General features: G+C 38.8%; 1 protein-coding gene across 2 annotated transcripts in view; it reads right to left on the reverse strand.

Moving 5' to 3' along the window:
- UGP2 (UDP-glucose pyrophosphorylase 2) overlaps positions 1 to 18,129 on the reverse strand; it is a 54,990-nt gene extending 36,861 nt beyond the window's left edge. Inside the window, exons 1-3 of one of the 2 annotated variants that reach the window (XM_007464118.1) lie at positions 17,780 to 18,129; positions 3,335 to 3,462; positions 2,380 to 2,487 (exon numbers count right to left, since the gene is read on the reverse strand). In XM_007464118.1, the coding sequence (XP_007464180.1) occupies positions 2,380 to 2,487; positions 3,335 to 3,462; positions 17,780 to 17,798 (255 nt within the window). In that variant the 5' untranslated portion in view covers positions 17,799 to 18,129. Of the gene's footprint in view, positions 1 to 2,379; positions 2,488 to 3,334; positions 3,463 to 17,541; positions 17,589 to 17,779 lie in introns of those variants that run through there. The other variant, XM_007464119.1, reaches the window with a different exon arrangement.
- Positions 18,130 to 18,618: the final 489 nt, after the last annotated feature.

The raw sequence follows: 18,618 nt of genomic DNA on the forward strand, positions 1-18,618 counted from the left end.
ACCGGGGCACGAACCCGTGTCCCCTGCATCGGCAGGCAGACTCTCAACCACTGTGCCACCAGGGAAGCCCCCAAAGACATATTTTTAATGGAGACTTACATTTTTATAAACAGAAAGAGAAAAGACTTCATAAAATCATATTACATCCAGAAGTCTATATTTATTTCTTTTTATTTTTCTATATCAATTCAGCATTCCTATCAGTAACTACAGCTCACTGCAGGGGCATAGCCTCCTGAAAGGATTTGTCAAGACCTTGTTTGGAATGGTGGCGCTGAACTGGAAAAATCCCTAGGTGGTTCTGATCCCTCTACTTGCTTCCTCCCCCCGACTCCAATCCCCACACCAAGAAACCCTACTATGTATCATAATCTTCTCTCAAAATACACAAAGGCAGATTTCTCCATTGGCAAAGCAGAATCCTGAATCATAAAATATACTGAAAGTAATAAATTTGTGTGCCTTCCTTTAAGGTAGGCTCTATCATCAAAAGGTTAAGTTTGTGTAACGAGAAAAAAAAATTCCCAACTCTGCAAGAATTAAGAAGAAAACCACACCTTTATCCCCAGGTCTGTCATTAATCAGAAAAGTAAAGTCATTTCAACTAGGAATAAATTCCTAGCAAAAATATTAAGTATTTAAAGTGGGAAAATACATAATGCATAAATTTTTTATTATAATTTTAGGCCTACTCCCCTTCTTTTTTTAATCTGACTGAATTTACAACTAGTTCCTTTTTAAAATTATATACCTATCCAGAAGATTGCTCTAAATAATTTTTCAGGAGAAAATATGATTAATTCTACCACTTAAAAGCAGAAAAATAAATCACAGTACATCACTAGAGCGAAGGAAATCAAAGACTAAAATAGAAGACCCTAAAGAAAAAATATATATATATGCACACTGTAGTTGGCAAGCACTACAGACAAGAGTAATTTTAACTTCAACATCAAAAATGAGGGACTCCTCAAGGTGAACGCTTAGGTGGGATTTTTTTTTTTTGCTTTGTTTTCTTTTTTTTACCATGAGCATGTAATTTATAATTTTTAAAAGTTTTATAACTGAAAGACAATTTTGACATATAGGAAAAAAAGTACTCTTCACCAGGAACTACATTTAAGATGTTCTCATTAGAAGAAATATGAGGGACTCCATTAGCTTAAGCCACCAGATATAGTATACAAATGAATGTATGCAGTTATGTTCCAATAAAACTTTACAAAACACAAGCAGTGGTGCAGGCCCTCAGACAGTAGCTTGCCAAACTCCTGCTTAAAACAGCCCTGTTTTTAAACCAATATTAGATTATTTAAGATTACAGATACATAAGAGATAAACTATCTACATACAATTATTCCACTCCGTCAAGCCTTTTCTACCTTCAGTGAAAAATGCCACAAGCAGCAGTGGTCAAAACTGCTGACAGGAAAGGAAAGAAAGGTCACTGTGTTAACCAAACCTGTCCCTGAAACAATCACTTAATTTAGATCAATCATTCAACTCAGGATACATGGTCTCCTAGCCTCAAAGACTAGTAAGAAGACAACACATGCATACAAACAACTGCTACTAATTAGGCTGGCTTACTACCACAGCATGATAGAAATAACCACGAACATCTGCAAAATGTTTCATGGTTTAACATGTTTCCATATGTTTCTTAAGAGAGTCTCATAACAACCCTGTGAAGTACAGAAAGCACTTGGTATCATTCTAATTTTACACAAAAAGCTCAAAAGCAGTAGAGCTAGGATTTGAACCTCTGATACTACCTCATTACACCTCTTCAGTGCAGCTTTCTGCTAGGAGCTTACAACAGAGGTGGAGGCATTTAGACTGAGCCTCAAAGAATGAGCAAGATTTTGATAGGTGAAGAGCCCGTAGCATTCCAAGGAAACAACATGCACAGAAGTCTAGAAGCAGGGAAATACTATGCGTGTGAAGGGAATGCTGGGTTGGTTCAAGAAAGGCAGGCAAGGGAAATACAGCTAGAAAGATGGGTTGAAAGCATAGGGAGAGCTTTAAGTACTTGACAGTGACTGTACATGACCCTATAGGCAATGAGAAATCAGATGGTTTGGAGATAGAAGGAAGAAAACATAATGAAGCTCTTACCATGTGTTTGAACAAAAGAACTGCCTCATATTCAAGGATGTTAAGTTATGAGGTAGTGTTATAGGGAGATTAGACTTTCATAAGTGCTCTGCAGGACTGGATAGATGGGTCTAAAAGAAAGGAAAGTAGTAGCAGACTATCTCTGTAGTTTCAATGTCTGAATTGATGGTTCCTACAGGTACCCTATAGTATCCCACCCCCAAAAGTTAAACCAGTGTCTGAAATTAACTTAAATTTTCCTACATTTTATCCAAAACTTACTGAATCTTCTGGAGGTCTCTGGATTTTTCCCCAATCCACAGAAGGTCCCTTTTCTTGCAAAAATCTATGAAACAGCTTCCGAAATCCATCAAGGTCTTTTTTAGTGTGCTATGAGAATAGAAGTCGTTGTTATAAGTAGCAGAATGCTTAATATTTAATAAAAACAGACATATATTGTACATTTAAAATACCTTTCAGTGAAATTCTTATACGTTTAAAACATGGAGTACAGCAGAGACTTTTTTTACACCCCAATTTAAAACTAAAGAGGAAAGAAAGCTAATAGGAACCGCACTTAAAGGAATACAAGTAAACTCCCCATCTCCCACCTGTATCATGTAATCTGAACACCATTTGGCCTGTGGGAATTCCAACTGGTTCTCTACATTTACTCACCAATGTATTTCTCTACTTCTTTTAAGTGACAATTAATCTTCACCAAAAGAACAAGAAGGAACAAAAATCAGCTAACCTCAAAACATTAAGTATAAATTGAAATTTGAAAATGAAAAGGATAATCTATTGATTTATCAGTAGAAAAGTAAACACCTGCCTATTCTGGGAAACCTCTATCATAGCTGTCAGAGTAGCACAGTTCTGTTAGAACTGGCTCTTTGGAAAAGGCATGCAGGATATAAGGCTGATCAATTAACTTCTCACAATTTTAACTGAACACTGGTATCCATTTTTCCATCCAATGATACCAAAACACAGATCACATAAATTGTAATTATGTTCTGATTCTTTCAAATTTTAGAAACTTACCAGAATTTAAAAAATAAAAAAGACAATGGTTTTATAATGGGAAAATATTGAAAATCCTTAATTATTGAGCAATCCTAATTTTTTAAATATATCACTACATCTTGTGCTTATTTCAGGCTAGATGATCAGTAGCAGCAATAGCAACTCAGTATGTAGATGGATGAAAGCAAAAACAGTGTCGGGTCCTTACTTCAAACTCATGTGATGGTGCTGTGGTGAGTATCTTTTCTAGTTCCTTCTTCACAGATAATTCTAGTTCTTGTCGAATGACTTCTTGGAACTGAGAAGCGCCATCTTGAGACATTGCTTTGCTGAGATCTTAAAATAAAAATATAAAAACCACAGACTGAGAACTCAGACAGCCATTCAAACAGCTGGTAAACCACAACCAATTTATTTCTGGCGTGCCAGCAAATGAAAAGGGCTCAATCTTCTGGTCCCATCAATCTCCAGGAGGATTTAGCATTTTCAACTAGTTATGACTCAATAATCATATGCACTCAAATCTGACTGTTTGGTACATCTATATGCTTTACAGGTGTATCTAAAATACTAAACACTTTGAGGGAGATGAAGCAGGTGGAAGTAAAAGGATTAATCTTCATTTGAGCATATAGTTCCATCTCCGCTGATGTTTCCATCCTAGCTGTCAAAGCTGGAAAAAAAATGAGAACACGTGGAATAACATTAATAAGGGCATATTTTATAGAACCTGTCCTTATGGAACTGCTGCCTCATAAGAAAACTGAAGGGTTTGGCAGTTGAAGCCAAACTGACTCCTTCCTCCTCCAGGACAGATGAAAAATTTAAGGAATCCTTTCCATTTTAGAAGGGGAGCCACTCTAGTTCATATTCCTCCCTAAAGAAGAACCCCTTAAGAGATACTGGCTATTCCAAAGTGCCTCTACTTTCCTGGCATCAAAACTTTCATTTTAAAAGAAGAAGGGCACAGGGCTGCCTCCCTGTTTCTGGTTCCTAATTTCAGCCAAACTTTTCAATGCTCATGTGTGTTGGACAAGACTATCAGGACTTCTGGCATAGCTGGGCACCTCTATGACAGATGGATCTCACTAAAGGTGACAGAAATGCCCCTTAGATGAAAACAAAGAAAAACGCAGAAAAAGAAAACATCCCAGGACCAAGTACCTTAGGAGAAAAATGCCAACAAGGTTGTTTTACATACTTCATTATCTAGACAGAAATTATCCTGTCTACTTCTTGTAAAATAAGGAACAATCGGATTATTGTTCACCCCCCCTTTATCCTCAATACCTAACTCAATCTTATTTTATAAATGTATTTTTGAAGCTTATGTTCAAACATTTCTTTTGATAGCTAGTTAGTTCTACAAATGTTAGTTAATTTAGCAAAACCATATTTCAATATACCTAAAAACACTCCCACATACCATAAATTCCTTCATTTGTTATCTGGGCAGAAGGAAGCATATAGACAGAATTAAAGGCAACATAATCAATATTTTAAAGATAGTTTTGAGAGCAGAAATTAGTAAATTACTATTAAAAATTAGTAAATATGTAATTCCTGAGGTAATTTAATGTAGACAGCCTTTCCCAAACACCGAAAAATGTAAACAAATGAGTTATTTATCATAGCTCTTCAAAATAAAAAGTATATACACAATTTCTAACACATTAAAATTTAAAAAAATACAAGAGAATTTGGTGAAAGCACACAATCTAATCCTAAAATAGTGTTTTCTAACTGTGCTTTTCTTAAAGGCTTAAGTTTATGGACTCCAGTAAAACTACCAAAATGATCCACACTGTAGTTCATAAATAACTTCTTTGTGAGCTAAGAAACATCATAAGAAACACACACCTGTATGTTCCATAAACAACATAAAGATATGTTTCAACTAGTAAGTAGCAATTTGATTATAATATGTAAAAAATGATAATGGATGAACACGTTAGCATAATTTTTTTTTTGCACATAAAGGGTTTACTTTAAATGTTTTAAGGATAGGATAGAGTTACATAATTATAAAATTACAGAATTAACAGACATATTGTTTATACTTATAAATGCAGAGAACAGGTAACTGTCTACACATTGTATGAAATAAAATTAAAATTAAAAATGAATTCAAGCTTGAAAGTTGAGGTCATTTACCTAATTTTAAAATGCAAATACGAAGACCTCTGAACTATATACATTCATTCAAACTGCACTAATGATGGAAAACACAAAAAGCACAGCATTCCCAAGGAACCACAGACATTTCGACCATAATTATTTTCTGTTATAATAATTGTTCCTATTTTGTCTTTGGAGAACTTTTTTTTTTTTTAAGACAATCACTTTAAGAATGTTTTTAGACAGTACAATTTGTGACAGTCAAAACACAGTCTTCTAGGGCTTCCCTGCTGGCGCAGTGGTTGAGTCTGCCTGCCGATGCAGGGGACACGGGTCCATGCCCCGGAGGATCCCAGATGCCGCAGAGCGGCTGGGCCCGTGAGCCACAACTACTGAGCCTGTGCTCTAGAGCCCGCGAGCCACAACTATTGAGCCCTCGCAGCTAGAGCCCGTGCTGTGCAATGAGAAGCCACCGCTATGAGAATTCCGCGCACCTTAACAAAGAGTAGCCCCCTCTCGCAGCAACTAGAGAAAGCCTGCGCGCAGCAACGAAGACCCAACGCAGCCAAAAATAATTAAAAAAAAAAAAAAAAAAACTCGAGTTGTGACAAATATCCCTAACTTTGATTGGTTTGATATAGCACCAAATGCAGATGAAGAACAATTTGTATTCCTTCTACCCCTCTACAAATCTTAACAGCTTTTACAACAAAGAACGTTATACGCCTATTACCTCTTCCACCTCATTCCACTGCTGTTTCCTTCCCCTTCCCCTGGGCAAAGTGCTACTATGAAGTTCGGATTTTAAGTGATTAAAGAATAAGGGCTTTTCAGGAATAAAGAATTTTCCATCTTAAGCACCTGGCACAGACTAGGAAGCATGGAGCTAGAAACCATTTCCCTTTGCAGTGACCTCTTTTATCCATCCTGAATTTTTTAAGAAAGGTCTGGAATTTCTGGTAGGAAAAGAAGTATAGAACTCAGAAGCTTTCTTGGACTTAACATTCTCAGGTTACACTTCTGGCAATGGCAGCTGTGTTTCTAATGGAAGGTCAATTAAAGAATCCACTGAATAATGCAAGCTTTCTAACCTCCTAAGATGTTTTGTACCACCTCACTTCCTAGCAATAGAGAATTGATCCCCCTCCACTTTACACAGAGAGAGCGTTTTAGGAAATCAAACATTTCATCACCTCAATCATAAATCAAAACATTTTTAGACACGAGACAGAGCATTTAATCTACCCTCAACATTTTACAGATGAGGAAACTGAGGGTGAAAAGTTAAATGACCTACCCAAAGTCACAGAGCAGGCTAATGCTGGAAGCAAAGCCAATTTATTCTGAGCCCAATTCCACCACAGTGAGGTAGAAATATCCTGCTCATTTTTTCCCTCCTAGTCTGGCTCTCTTTAATCTTTGCCACAAAATCCCCAAATAACACTCTCCTCTGAAAGCATGTCTATCTGAATGTCTTCTTATGCCCAGTTGGAACAGACAGGAAACTCCCTACCACATGAAACTGGGTTTACTAGAATTGTCTTAGTTGACTTAATGACAATTTAGTAAATTGGGGATAGAACAAGCAGTAGGCTTTTCGAAACTTTTCCCATACCTCAATTTCCTAATTCTTTCCTGTTTACGAGAACTAAGATTTCAACACCATCGACTCTCCCCTATCCAACTGGAGCCAAAAAAGGGGGGAGGGGAAGAGAAGAGGAGGAAGAAAGGAATAGAGTTGAGAAGTAGGAAACTAGCAAGTGATTGTTTTTGTTTTCGTTTCTTAATTCATGTATTTCATTTTATCCATTTCAGCAACTAAGAAGTGTACATAATACCCTTCCCTGACATCCTGATACTGGCAAACAAAACAACTTCACATTCCAAAGCAGAAAGCTAGCTTCACAAGGAGCAGGCCAGAGATAACACCTAGAGCAACGAAGAACGTGAGGAGCCCTCCCTCCTAGGCCACCTCCCACCACTCGTTAGATCTCATTAGTCCCAACCTTCCTTGGAAACCCACAATGAAAGGTACCCAAAGTCACAGAATTGGCAAGCTCACTTAATCTTAAACCAGGAAATGACCTGTGAGCCAAATAAGTACGAAACTCTAAGAACATAGTGGCAACTGGAAATAACCATGAATAAAGCCGAGGACACATGCTGAGTAGACTTATGACTTATTAAAGCTAACCAGCCTCTCCCGGGCTCTTAACTGCAGTCCTTTAAACCAGTTGTTTGCGAATATTCCTCTAGAAAAGCTCTTATTCTTTGGATTCAGCTACCCAGTATTATCCTACATCTTCTCCTACCTCTCTAACCATGCCTCAGTTTCCATAACTGGCTCCTTCTTTCTTCTCCTACTTCCTGGGTTTCCTAAGATTCTGTCCTCAGACCATTTTCCCCCTCAATTATTCCCTTATCCATCTCCTTACTGATAACTCCCAAATACATGCCTCTCATCCTGATCTTTTTTTCCTGAGCTCCAGGCTCACATTCCCTACTGCCTTCTAGACCTTTTGCACCTGGATACCCAGCTGGGTACCTCAAGCTCAACATGTCCAAAACAAAACTCACCATCTAAACTAAATTCATCTCCCCGCCTCCACCCCTCCCACCCCGGCACCCCATGGCATTAACATTCTCCTAGTCACTCCGAGGTGACCTAGAAATCTCAGTCACAGCTGGCTCTTCCCTCCTTTCCCCTCACATTACATCCAATCCCATACCAAACTTCCTAATTGAACTGCCACCATTCCATTCATTGCTTTCCATTCCCACTACTGCTACTTTAATTTCACTCTCCTGGTCATGATGACAACAGCTTTCTAACTAGTCTACCCATCTGTCGCTCTAATCTGGTGGTACCAGGCAGAATGGATTCGTTCCCTTAAACTGCAACTCTAATCATGTCACTTCTCCATTTGATGGGGTTTTCATTTGATGGGAAAGAAATACAAATTCCTTAGCCAGCATACCTTAAAAGCCAAGCTGAAGTACTTTTCTGAGTAGCCAAAGCTAAAGAAAGTGCTCAAGCAGAATGCCTAAAGGCTCCAAGTTCCTGTCTCAATAGTACTTCTAAAACTTTAATATGCATACAGATCACCTGGAAGGCTTGTTAAAACACTTGATTCCTGGGCAAGCTCCCAGAGATCCTGCCTCTGGGTCTGGAGTGAGGAGAATATGCATTTCAAATAATTGAATGCAGCCAGTATTGCCTTGAGTAGCTCTGATATAGACTCTACTCCATTTATTTGAACATGTTTGTATCAGCCATGCATATCAATCATCTTCCTACCCCATTGCTATTCTGGTCACCTATTCTCTGCCCCAAGGCCTTCAGAAATGGCACCAGGCCCAGACTGGTCTAAAGCCTTCCCAGGGACTGGTTTAAATGTGAAACATAAAATGATTCTGGCCAGTGAGCAACAAAGATATGGTTTGCAAAGGACTTTGGATAAAGGCATTCCTCACTGAAAAAAGAGACACCTGAGAAAAAATAGTACCTTTTCCATCCCTGGCCACAATGAGTATGTGTCCACCCCTCACCTTCAGTTTCTTCTGCCATTTAGTGACTTTGAAGAAAGCTGACCCAACAACGAGACAAATATACTTAAGAAAAAGAAGAAAAGACTGATGCAATCTTTGCACGGAATCAACCAACCCTGGAACATCCTACTTCAAGATTCATGTGATGTAAGTAAGTCCCTCATTTTTTAAGCCAACTGAGTTGGTATTTTTCTGCTCTATGAAATTAAAACCATCCTATTACAAGACTGTTCCAAAACACATATCTCAAGTGTAATTCAAAACTTTGAGAGAAGGGTAGGCAGAAATGAGGAGAGAAAAATAGAAATTAAAGGCCCAGTTGTGAATTCCAAAGTCATGAGAATCATCCCAACACCCGGGAAACTCCCTGATCCTTCAGCCCCCAAAAGCTCAAACTCTGTGAGTTGAATAGCGTCTGCTATTGTGGAGGTGGCATTCCTTGTGTTCTAGGTGGTGGCTTCCGAACGTTCAAAGAGGCCTTCCTTTCTACCACAACTTGGCTACGTGGAGGTTTTAATCTGTGCTGTATCGGACACATATCAAATACCCCCAAAACTTTAATTCTTTGCTGAGATGTCTGTATCACCTTACGGGCACAAGCCATATAGTGTTATTCAACTTTTTTTCCTACACCTACCTCAACACCTGGCACAGTACAGGCACCTGATAATGTATACTGGAGATCAAGACTTAACTTCTCATATTAGTGGTTTGAACAGCCAGTAATATATTATTTGTGTGTCCAATTTAAATGTAATCTCTTCCTAGAAATCCTTCTAAACTAAGCACAGTTGCCCATTAATGCTCATATGGTAGATCCTTGAACCTCCCCTTTATGACATCATACTTTCTAAAATTTATTCAATGTATACCTTACCCAACAATATCCAAGAATATATTGTATCTATTTTGTTCACCACTGTATACCCAATGTATTCATAAAACAGAGCTTGAAACATAGTAGATACTCAAGTAATGTTTATTAATTAATGAGTTAAGCCTATTAATGAGTTAAGCCTATTAAAATGAGTAAGAGCCTATTATGATACTGCAATGTGCTGGGTATAAAGAAGGTAGAGTCCTGTCCAGTGGAGGTAGTACCCGGTAAGGCCAAAGAGAAAGTGTTCAAGAGCTATGATTTCCAGTCATGGAGAAATGGGGCTAAGAAAAGTATGGGCTGTGTCTTGAGTACCTGAAGTACCTAAGGCTTCTCAAGCAGAGGCTGATTTAACAGTCAAGTATCACAGATGTGGTCAAAGAAATTCCAAACTTGTAGGCAGTTTAGACAAAATGACCTCTAAATTTCCTTTCAATTTTTATTACTGTGTATAAATGTCACCATAATGTTTTCACTAACTTTAGAGATTAAACAAAATTGGGCAAGTTATATATTCAAATTTAGCTTCATTTAGGAAAAACAGAAAAATAAAGTTCGTGTCATTCAATCATAAAGAAAAATCAATTAGTTGGTCTTAAACAATTTTATATGATCTTTCAGTATTAAAGTCAGTATTATTTTAGCTTATAAACTATATTATGACTGTTTACATAGATTTTTAAATGACTCAGCCATGTACATCCTAACACTTGCATGGGTCACAGCCATATGAATGCTTAATAAATGATTTTTGATTAACAAAAATTAAAAGGTACCAGGCTTTTGAGAACTGTTCCAGCACCGAACATGCAGAGCTACTTAATAATCAAGATTTTTGCTAATCATGCATTGCTTGCTTAAAAAAATTTTTTAACTGTTAGAATTTATACATAAACCAGACTTCTCATTATTAAGATTAACCTTGCTCTCATACAACAGAGTAGCTCTTAAAACAAAAACAACAACAACAAAACCCAAAAAACAGAAAATATCACTTCTAGAAAACAGAACATTCAAGAGAGATGTGTCAACTAGTTAAATAATATCACTCTGCAACAAGTTTAATGGATGGTAAGGGGCCTATCACACCCATTTCCCATTTGTTGAGAGGAGAGAAAAGGGATACAACATAAAATCACCATCAAGGACCAAAAAATTATTTGACAGGCCTGCCGTGTAATTTGATACATGTGCATTTAGATAAAATTTTTAACCTTGGAAAGGCTTTAAGGTCAGTGAGTCTAATTCCCTTATCTTGGAGATGAAACAGAGCCTAGAGATGCTGACTTGCCTAAAGTCACAGTGGCAGCCAAGCAAGAATCCCAACCCTGCTGCGCGGCGCCCTGCCTCTCCTTCCTGGAGGAAGTTCTCCCTTTCTCTGTTACAGTGGTGCATTATGTAGTTTACCACCTCCAGGCTGTATGCCAAATCTGAATGAAAACTGCAAAAACCCAAATATGTCTATCAAGTGAAGTTACTGCATGAAGTGAAAACTACGTATCAGAATAAGCATTCTCTTGTGCGCTTCGACTTTTCCTTCTATATTGTTTATTTTCTGGGCAATGAAAAATCGAAGAAAGCTTTTATGTACTCTATAAATATTTTATTACCAGGCCTAAGCATTTTACCATCAGCGTAAATGAACCTGCAACAGTGCAGAACTGTGTTACTTGGTTTTCCTACACTCTTTGGAAGCTTTAAAACTCTAGGCAGGGTTATAACATAAACGAAAAATCACATCAGTCTTTGCCAGGGCAGCAACCAGAGAAAAACACAAACTTCAATTACCTTTGCAGCCAAAGAGCAAGTGGAACTATTGTTTAAAGGACTGTCCCCTAGAATAGTCTAACGATTAAAAAGTAGACTAAGCATAACGTGACTATTTCATGTACATGAATATAACGAATAGTGGGGTTTTTTTTAAAAGGTACAAGTAAAAATCACAGAGAAACAGGGAACTTTCTTGATTTACATTAAAAACTAACAAATATCTAGCAATGGTTTGGAAAACAAAACATTTTGTTGTTTATATAAGTTAACTAAGACAACATAGCCAATTTCGCCATGGCTCTCAAAAACAATTCTTAATTGTCAAAATGGTTTGGGGGCACAATGGACTTCATTTGGCAATGATGGAGAAAAGTAAACAATGGGGCTGTTGGCAGAGACAGAATCTGAATCCTAGACAATTACTTTGCAATGAACTGAAGGAGTTGCTTGCTTACCAGTTAAGAGAACTGGAAAACAGCTTTCAAATGGACTACTATCCCCTTTCTCACACATAAACCCAACCAAAAAACACATAAAGTTTAATTTTCTTTCAATAACTTAGCAAGCCAACTTGCAAAGAATTTAGTAAGTTATTAATAGAAAGATGCATGCCTGGTAGTACAATTTTAGAGACCTAAGACATATGGTTTCAATTAATAGTTTCTGTGCCTGGGACAATCCATCAAATTACTCAAGACCAAAATGTCCACAATTCAAACACTATTACACCAAGTTCAAAACATGATAGTTTAGAAAAGAAACTGTAGGCTGTGTAAAAAGGACACCAGTCTAGAAAACCAAGCTTCTAAAGAGATCCCAAGCAATCAGAAGGGTGGTAAGTGAATCATATTTCCACATTCACTAAATCCCAAACCTTCAGAGGATCTCCCCCACAATTTTATTCTAATATTGCTGGGATTTTCTCCACCGGCATAAATTCTGGATATCAGGATGAATCATATTACATAAAGTTAATACAGTCAACTCTTATTCATTTTTACAGAAAATCCAGAGTTAGCTTAACTTTTAAATATTTGTTTATATTAACTTTTCAGTAATGGATATATCTGACTTTTTGAAAGGAACTCCTGCACTTCCACGAAAACTACCAAATTCAATACGGTGGAAACTGGAAAATTACATTATATTATTCTTTGACCCAGAATATTTTCATTATTAGGCCAACTAATTTTCCTCACACAAATTAAGTATCCCATTCTTTTAATTAAAGTCACTACAATTCATAAAGTTACTACAATTTTCTATGAAGAAAAATAAATACACAGAGAATGTGAAGTGAATGTTAACTGATATTACAAGAAAACACCTACTGTCCAAAATTAACATCAATTTCCTTTTAATTTTTCAATTTATCTTCAGAATATTAAAATGGCACTTCCAAGAAGTGTACCAATTAATATTTCTTATTTCTCTAATGTCTAATTTCTTTTTTCCCTGAGTGGGCTTTCACAAATGAAAATCATCCATTTTACTAGAAGAAAGACCCAGTTATCAAGAACACAGACAATTTAACCAAAGAGATTACAAGATCCATGTTGGAAAACAAAGTTTTCATCAGCTCAACTCTTTGAATTTCTTTTAATTTTCCATTTATAATTGAGACTCTGAATTTAACTAAATCCCTGTCTCTCTAGCAACATAGTGAATCCTAAGCTACATCTTTAAAAAATGAGAAGTGTGCCTTAGTCATTGCTTTGCCACCTCTAGTCCTGCCTCAAATCCATGCCACAACCTTCCTGGGCTGAAAACATCCTAGTCATCTAAATAATCAGCAACAGGCTAAATTTAGTCTTAGGATTTGAGAAGAACCAGGCCTAGGCCTGACCTCTACAACCAGGCCCCAGAATGCTTCTCACCCCTGTATTCATCTGAGACCCCTCCCATTACAATTAGTTCAGCTAATCTTCCCTGGCTACGTTCCACTGACCAAAGAAGAATCACCAAAAAAAGGTCACTAAAAGAGAATTCCAAGAAATGGAAAATCTGAAATACTTTTTAAGTGACACAGAGGTACTCAAACGGCTTCCCTTGTAATATAAGAAAGTACCTCAATTTAAGAATATTAAGGGACATTTTTATATAATTTAAGTAGACAAACAGTTTTTTAAAAAGTTCCTCCAGAGACTTTCCTGGCGGTCCAGTGGTTAAGGCTCCATGCTTCCACTGCATGGGGGCAGGGGTTCGATCACTGGTGGGGAACTAAGATCCTGCATACCATGTAGCCAAAAATTATTTTTTTAACAAATAAATAAATAAATAATTTCTAAAAGTTCTTCTAAATTACAGTGTAAGTATATAACACGGCATTAGCTGGCTAGATGACAGCAGGCCCAGTGCCATTTATAAATTTCAAATCATGTAGGGAGATTGCCCCATAGCTCTCACAACTTTTGAAAAGCCAAATTCCAAATGGCACTGACCAAAATACCTGGCAAAAGGCACAGCTGCTGATGACCCAGCAGGGTCACAGGAGGAGGTGTCACCTCCAACTGTGACAAGGGGCCCTTTCTCATTTAAGTAGTAGTCACATTTATTTAGAAAAATTGTGGGCCCTGCAACAACCCCTGGGATGGAGAAAACTAGCAAATGGAGATGTAATTTCACAGACAGACAGAAGGTGACCTGAGGCTAGAATACACCAGCTAGGGAATTAAGCCAGAGATCCAGTAAAGAGTCCTCCTATGAGAAGGAATTCTAAGTGCCTGAGAAACACAGACTTGGGAGATGCCCAAAGCAAGTTGAACCTTCTTTTGGCCAAGGAATACATACTGGGAATTCTCCTGCCTATTGACATTAAGTATTTTTATTCATTGAACATTTCTACCTAATAACTTACAAAGTGCTTGAGAATGGACATGCCTAGCTTTCCTGTAAAGCAGGGGTCCCCAACCCTGTTAGGAACCGGGAGCACAGCAGGAGGTGAGCGGCAGGCTAGGGAGCAAAGCTTCATCTGCTGCTCCCCATTGCTCGCATTACCCCCTGAACCATCCCCCCCACCCCGCCATCCGTGGAAAAACGGTTTTCCACAAAACCTGTCCCTGGTGCCAAAAAGGTTGGGGACCGCTGCTATAAAGCACATTGCCTAGATTTAAGGGAAGAGATTCAAGCGCGAATAGCAACCCCAGGTTCCAGGACATTCAAACACATATACACAACACACAGGTATAATACCCAGATCTGAATTGCAAGTGCCAACCATAAGGGATACAGGAGAAATCCCAATACAGTACATTGCGTATTGTAAGAGCTCATAATTTTAGTTGTTGATTGGACTGAAACAAAAACTGTCACCAATTATGTATTCACATCACTGTTCAAGCTTTCCCCTCCAACCCCATAATTTAAAAATATATATATATCAACTCCCAAGTTGCTGGAGGCCTGAACACCAAACCTGGAATAGGAAAATAAAGAACTGTCATAGGTGCACTGTTTCTGTTTGTGACATGCGGTTATACTTATAGTGGCAATGCTATCCAAAAAGCTACCATCATTTTAAGAAATGAAAGTAAAATTTACTGGCCATCTAAATGCATTCATGTAATTAATCTCATTTCAGCTTCTCAAAAACCCTCTGGCATAAGTACTAATACCCAATGTTTATATAAGTAGAAACGGAGGTTCAGAAAAGTTGTCTATGATCACCTGTTAGTAACAGGATTCAAGCCTAGGTCCATCCTTTTTACCTTTCTCAACATTTATGTTAGAGATGTTAATAAACTACAACCAAAAATGTAGGCTAGGAGCTTCCCTGGTGGCGCAGTGGTTGAGAGTCCGCCTGCGGATGCAGGGGACACGGGCTTGTGCCCCGGGTCCGGGAAGATCCCACATGCTGCATAGCGGCTGGGCCCATGAGCCTGCGCATCCGGAGCCTGTGCTCCGCAGTGGGAGAGGCCACAACAGTGAGAGGCCCGTGTACCGGGAAAAAAGAAGAAAAAAAAAAATGTAGGCTAAACTACTAAAAAGTACATGGGAAGTCTGCATTTCTCATTTGTTATCCATGACAGATTCTTTCAGAGCATCCACCACTTCAAGACACTATATTTCCCCCAAGAATATAATATTATCTTTGCCCACAGGGAACTGATAGTCTAGTTGGAGAAAGAAGCCACTGTTCCTGATAAGTTTTTTTAACATAAGAGGCAATAAAAGGTACTGGAAAGGACAAGGGTTTAAGACACATTTATATATGAATTTCAGTGCTTACTAGCTGTGAACTTCGGATAAGATACTTAAATTTTCTCACCTGTAAGGTCATGATTAAAATCTACTACCTCTCAGGGCTCTTGTGAAGCTTAAATGAGACAACATATGAAAACAGTTTAGAGGCCTAATATTTGTTCAATCTTTTCCTTATGAAGTGGCACAAGCTAAGTGTCAATGAGTGGAAATATCAATAAATGCTACAGCAAAGATCAAACAATTTGATCTTTGCTGCCAAAAAAAATTCAAAAACAAAAATCCCAACGCTTACACTTAAAAACTGATCTGTGGAGACAGCAGAATCATTACCCAATAAAGTTTATCACTGATCAATGCAGCAGAGTTAATTAAACATACAGAGAGTTTACACTTGAAGTACAGATTTAAACAATGATAAACAGGAGCAAAATCGTGTTAAAAAATTTTGGAGGGGAGAGGTGTCATCTTTTTGTGCAAAATTACCAATTTAAAAAGAAAACTACCACTTAGAGCAAATTGGATGGCAATTAAATGCAATGTTGGATTGAATCATGGAAAATTAGTCTAGGTCTGTAGTTAATAGTAAGGTACTTGTGATAGTTTCTTAGTTTTGACATATGTGCAACTTTTCTCAAGATAAAAAGCTGATTTTTTTAAAAAAGTGGATGACAAGGGAAAGGAATAACAACATACACAGGTATTGCCACTTTATTTAGAATCTCCTGAAAACAATTAGCCATTAACAAACAGCAAAGGATGTGACATTAGTCAACATGCACCATCTCTGTAGGCTGCACTGAAGCATAACGAGGAAAACCTGGAGTTTAATATTATTTTTAACTTTTAAAGAGAAGTGACTTGTCCACTTTTCTCTAGCATATTATTGCAATACTGGCTAGCTGGTAATTAAATATTGTTGTTACAAAGTCCAGCAAACTTCTGACAGTTACCTCTACTTTCTATTCTTGACTAAGACATTTATTCAACCTGAACAGAAGCACCTCTTACCACATACAAGGCATAACATGAATTTAAAAGTCTAATGACAAGTGACATTTCTGAGCTTAGTGCTAAAGGCAGACATAAGTGTCCCATCTGTTTTCATAATAATGCAGGCAAATTCTCTTACTTTATTATACAAAACTCAAAGAAGAGTTAATAAAGTGATGTAAAACCTACTAGGGCATTTTTATGCGCAGGGCCAAATGATGGCTATTACTGACACAATTTTTTTAAGTACATTACATTTATTGAGAGCCACATTAAGTGGTTGTGAACTTTATACTAGCTGTGTGTTCAGCAAGATGGCCGAAGCTTTCACACTCTGGGGTCTGCAAGAAAAGGGTTTACTTTTACCAGAAGGCAAATCCTATGCTACAAATTGATGACAGAGGTTTAAAGTAGCACCAATTTCAATGTGTACACGTTACACACACACATACACACAATGTTACTGCTTAACTCAGTTGAGAGGCATTCCCTAAACGTTTTTTAACACACATATACAATTTAGAGAACAATTTTCTAATTTGAAAGAAACCTTAATAATATTTATAGATTTCAAAGAAGGTAAAAAAATAAACACAGCAATGCAGCAAAGTCATTTCTCCTGCTGAAATGACCTCCAGCTTCTACGAGCTATTCCCGGTTTCGCAATAAATGAATCTGAGACTCAGACCACGTACACACAAACGGAGAAGCTGAGAACGCTAAAGATTCCCCAACAGTCCTGGCTAAACCCACCTGCCTTTCCTCAGCCCTCTCAGTTCCCCTTCCCGTCCGCACCCTGCGTTACCTTGACTTCGACTCGGAAAAGAGAACAGGGATTAATCAGCAGCCAAAGTCCTGTTTTATCATCATTTACAGCCCCTATCCCAGGGAGCCAGAGTGCTACTAACCTGATTTCAGGGAGGCAGAACTAAATGCAGCAGAGTACAGGGGTATAAATTATACGTATCTGAAACGCCAACCCAGCAGCTCAAGACAGCTCAAATGTCAATTTAACGAAAAGGGTTTCGCAAATTGTATCTCAAATGAACATTTCCACTTCCAAACCACCCACCAACCTCTCGAGTGCCAGTACCCAAATTCGGTACTGCTAAAGCAAACCCGGGAGAAAAAAGAAGCGTATCTTACCTCGTACAAATCTCGACATTTTAGGGATTTATTAAAATACTCTGGCCTATATATATATGTGTGTATATATATATTCAAATGCCTAGAGGAGTCACGCTATGGGCAGGTCTCTCTTCCACCCCTGCTTTAACAACCGACGAGTTCCTTCTCCTCTTCCTATGTTTTGCCACTTAAGAGAGTATTTATTCAAAGTGGCTAAAACTGCCTCAAAAAAAAAGAAAAAACACCCAGGAAAACCTTCCGCACTTCCAAAAGACAGAAACTTGGTGCGACCGAGTCGGCTCGGAACTCCAGGCTACACTGCACCCTTGACACAAATGAGGGCCAGCTGGAGGCTCCCGGAAAAGGTAGTATCACACGAACTTAAATTACATCAATGAAAGAGGCATATCTAGAGCGGCTACTTCACTGCCCTCCGGAGCTGCACGGCCGCAGGCACAGGCGGGCCGCACCCCCTATTCCCCCTCCCCTCTCTGCAGTCCGGCCTCTGGACAGTTCCCCGGGAAACTCTGGCCAACGGCGGTCCCCGCCCTGCAGGGATCGCGAGGCGGGGAAGGCAGGCAGAGGGGGGCAATTCAACCCTTTCTAGCGGCCCATCAACGTCCCGGGACTAAGAGGCGCTCGGCGCGCGGGCGGGCGGGGGCCTTCAGACCAACGCCTCCCTGCTGGGAGCGGCGGCAACCCTGCCGCGGCTTTCTCCCGAGAGGGGCCGAAGTCTACACGCCCTCCCCCGCAACAGACGCTGGGGGGCCACCCGTGAGGGGAGAGGCGACTCCGAGGGACAGGAGCCCGGGAGGGCCCGCCCCGACCCTCACACATTCTAGTTCCTCCAGGCCGAA

The sequence above is a fragment of the Lipotes vexillifer genome, unplaced genomic scaffold, assembly GCF_000442215.2.
Source record: "Lipotes vexillifer unplaced genomic scaffold, Lipotes_vexillifer_v1.1 scaffold311, whole genome shotgun sequence".
Taxonomy (NCBI): domain Eukaryota; kingdom Metazoa; phylum Chordata; class Mammalia; order Artiodactyla; family Lipotidae; genus Lipotes; species Lipotes vexillifer.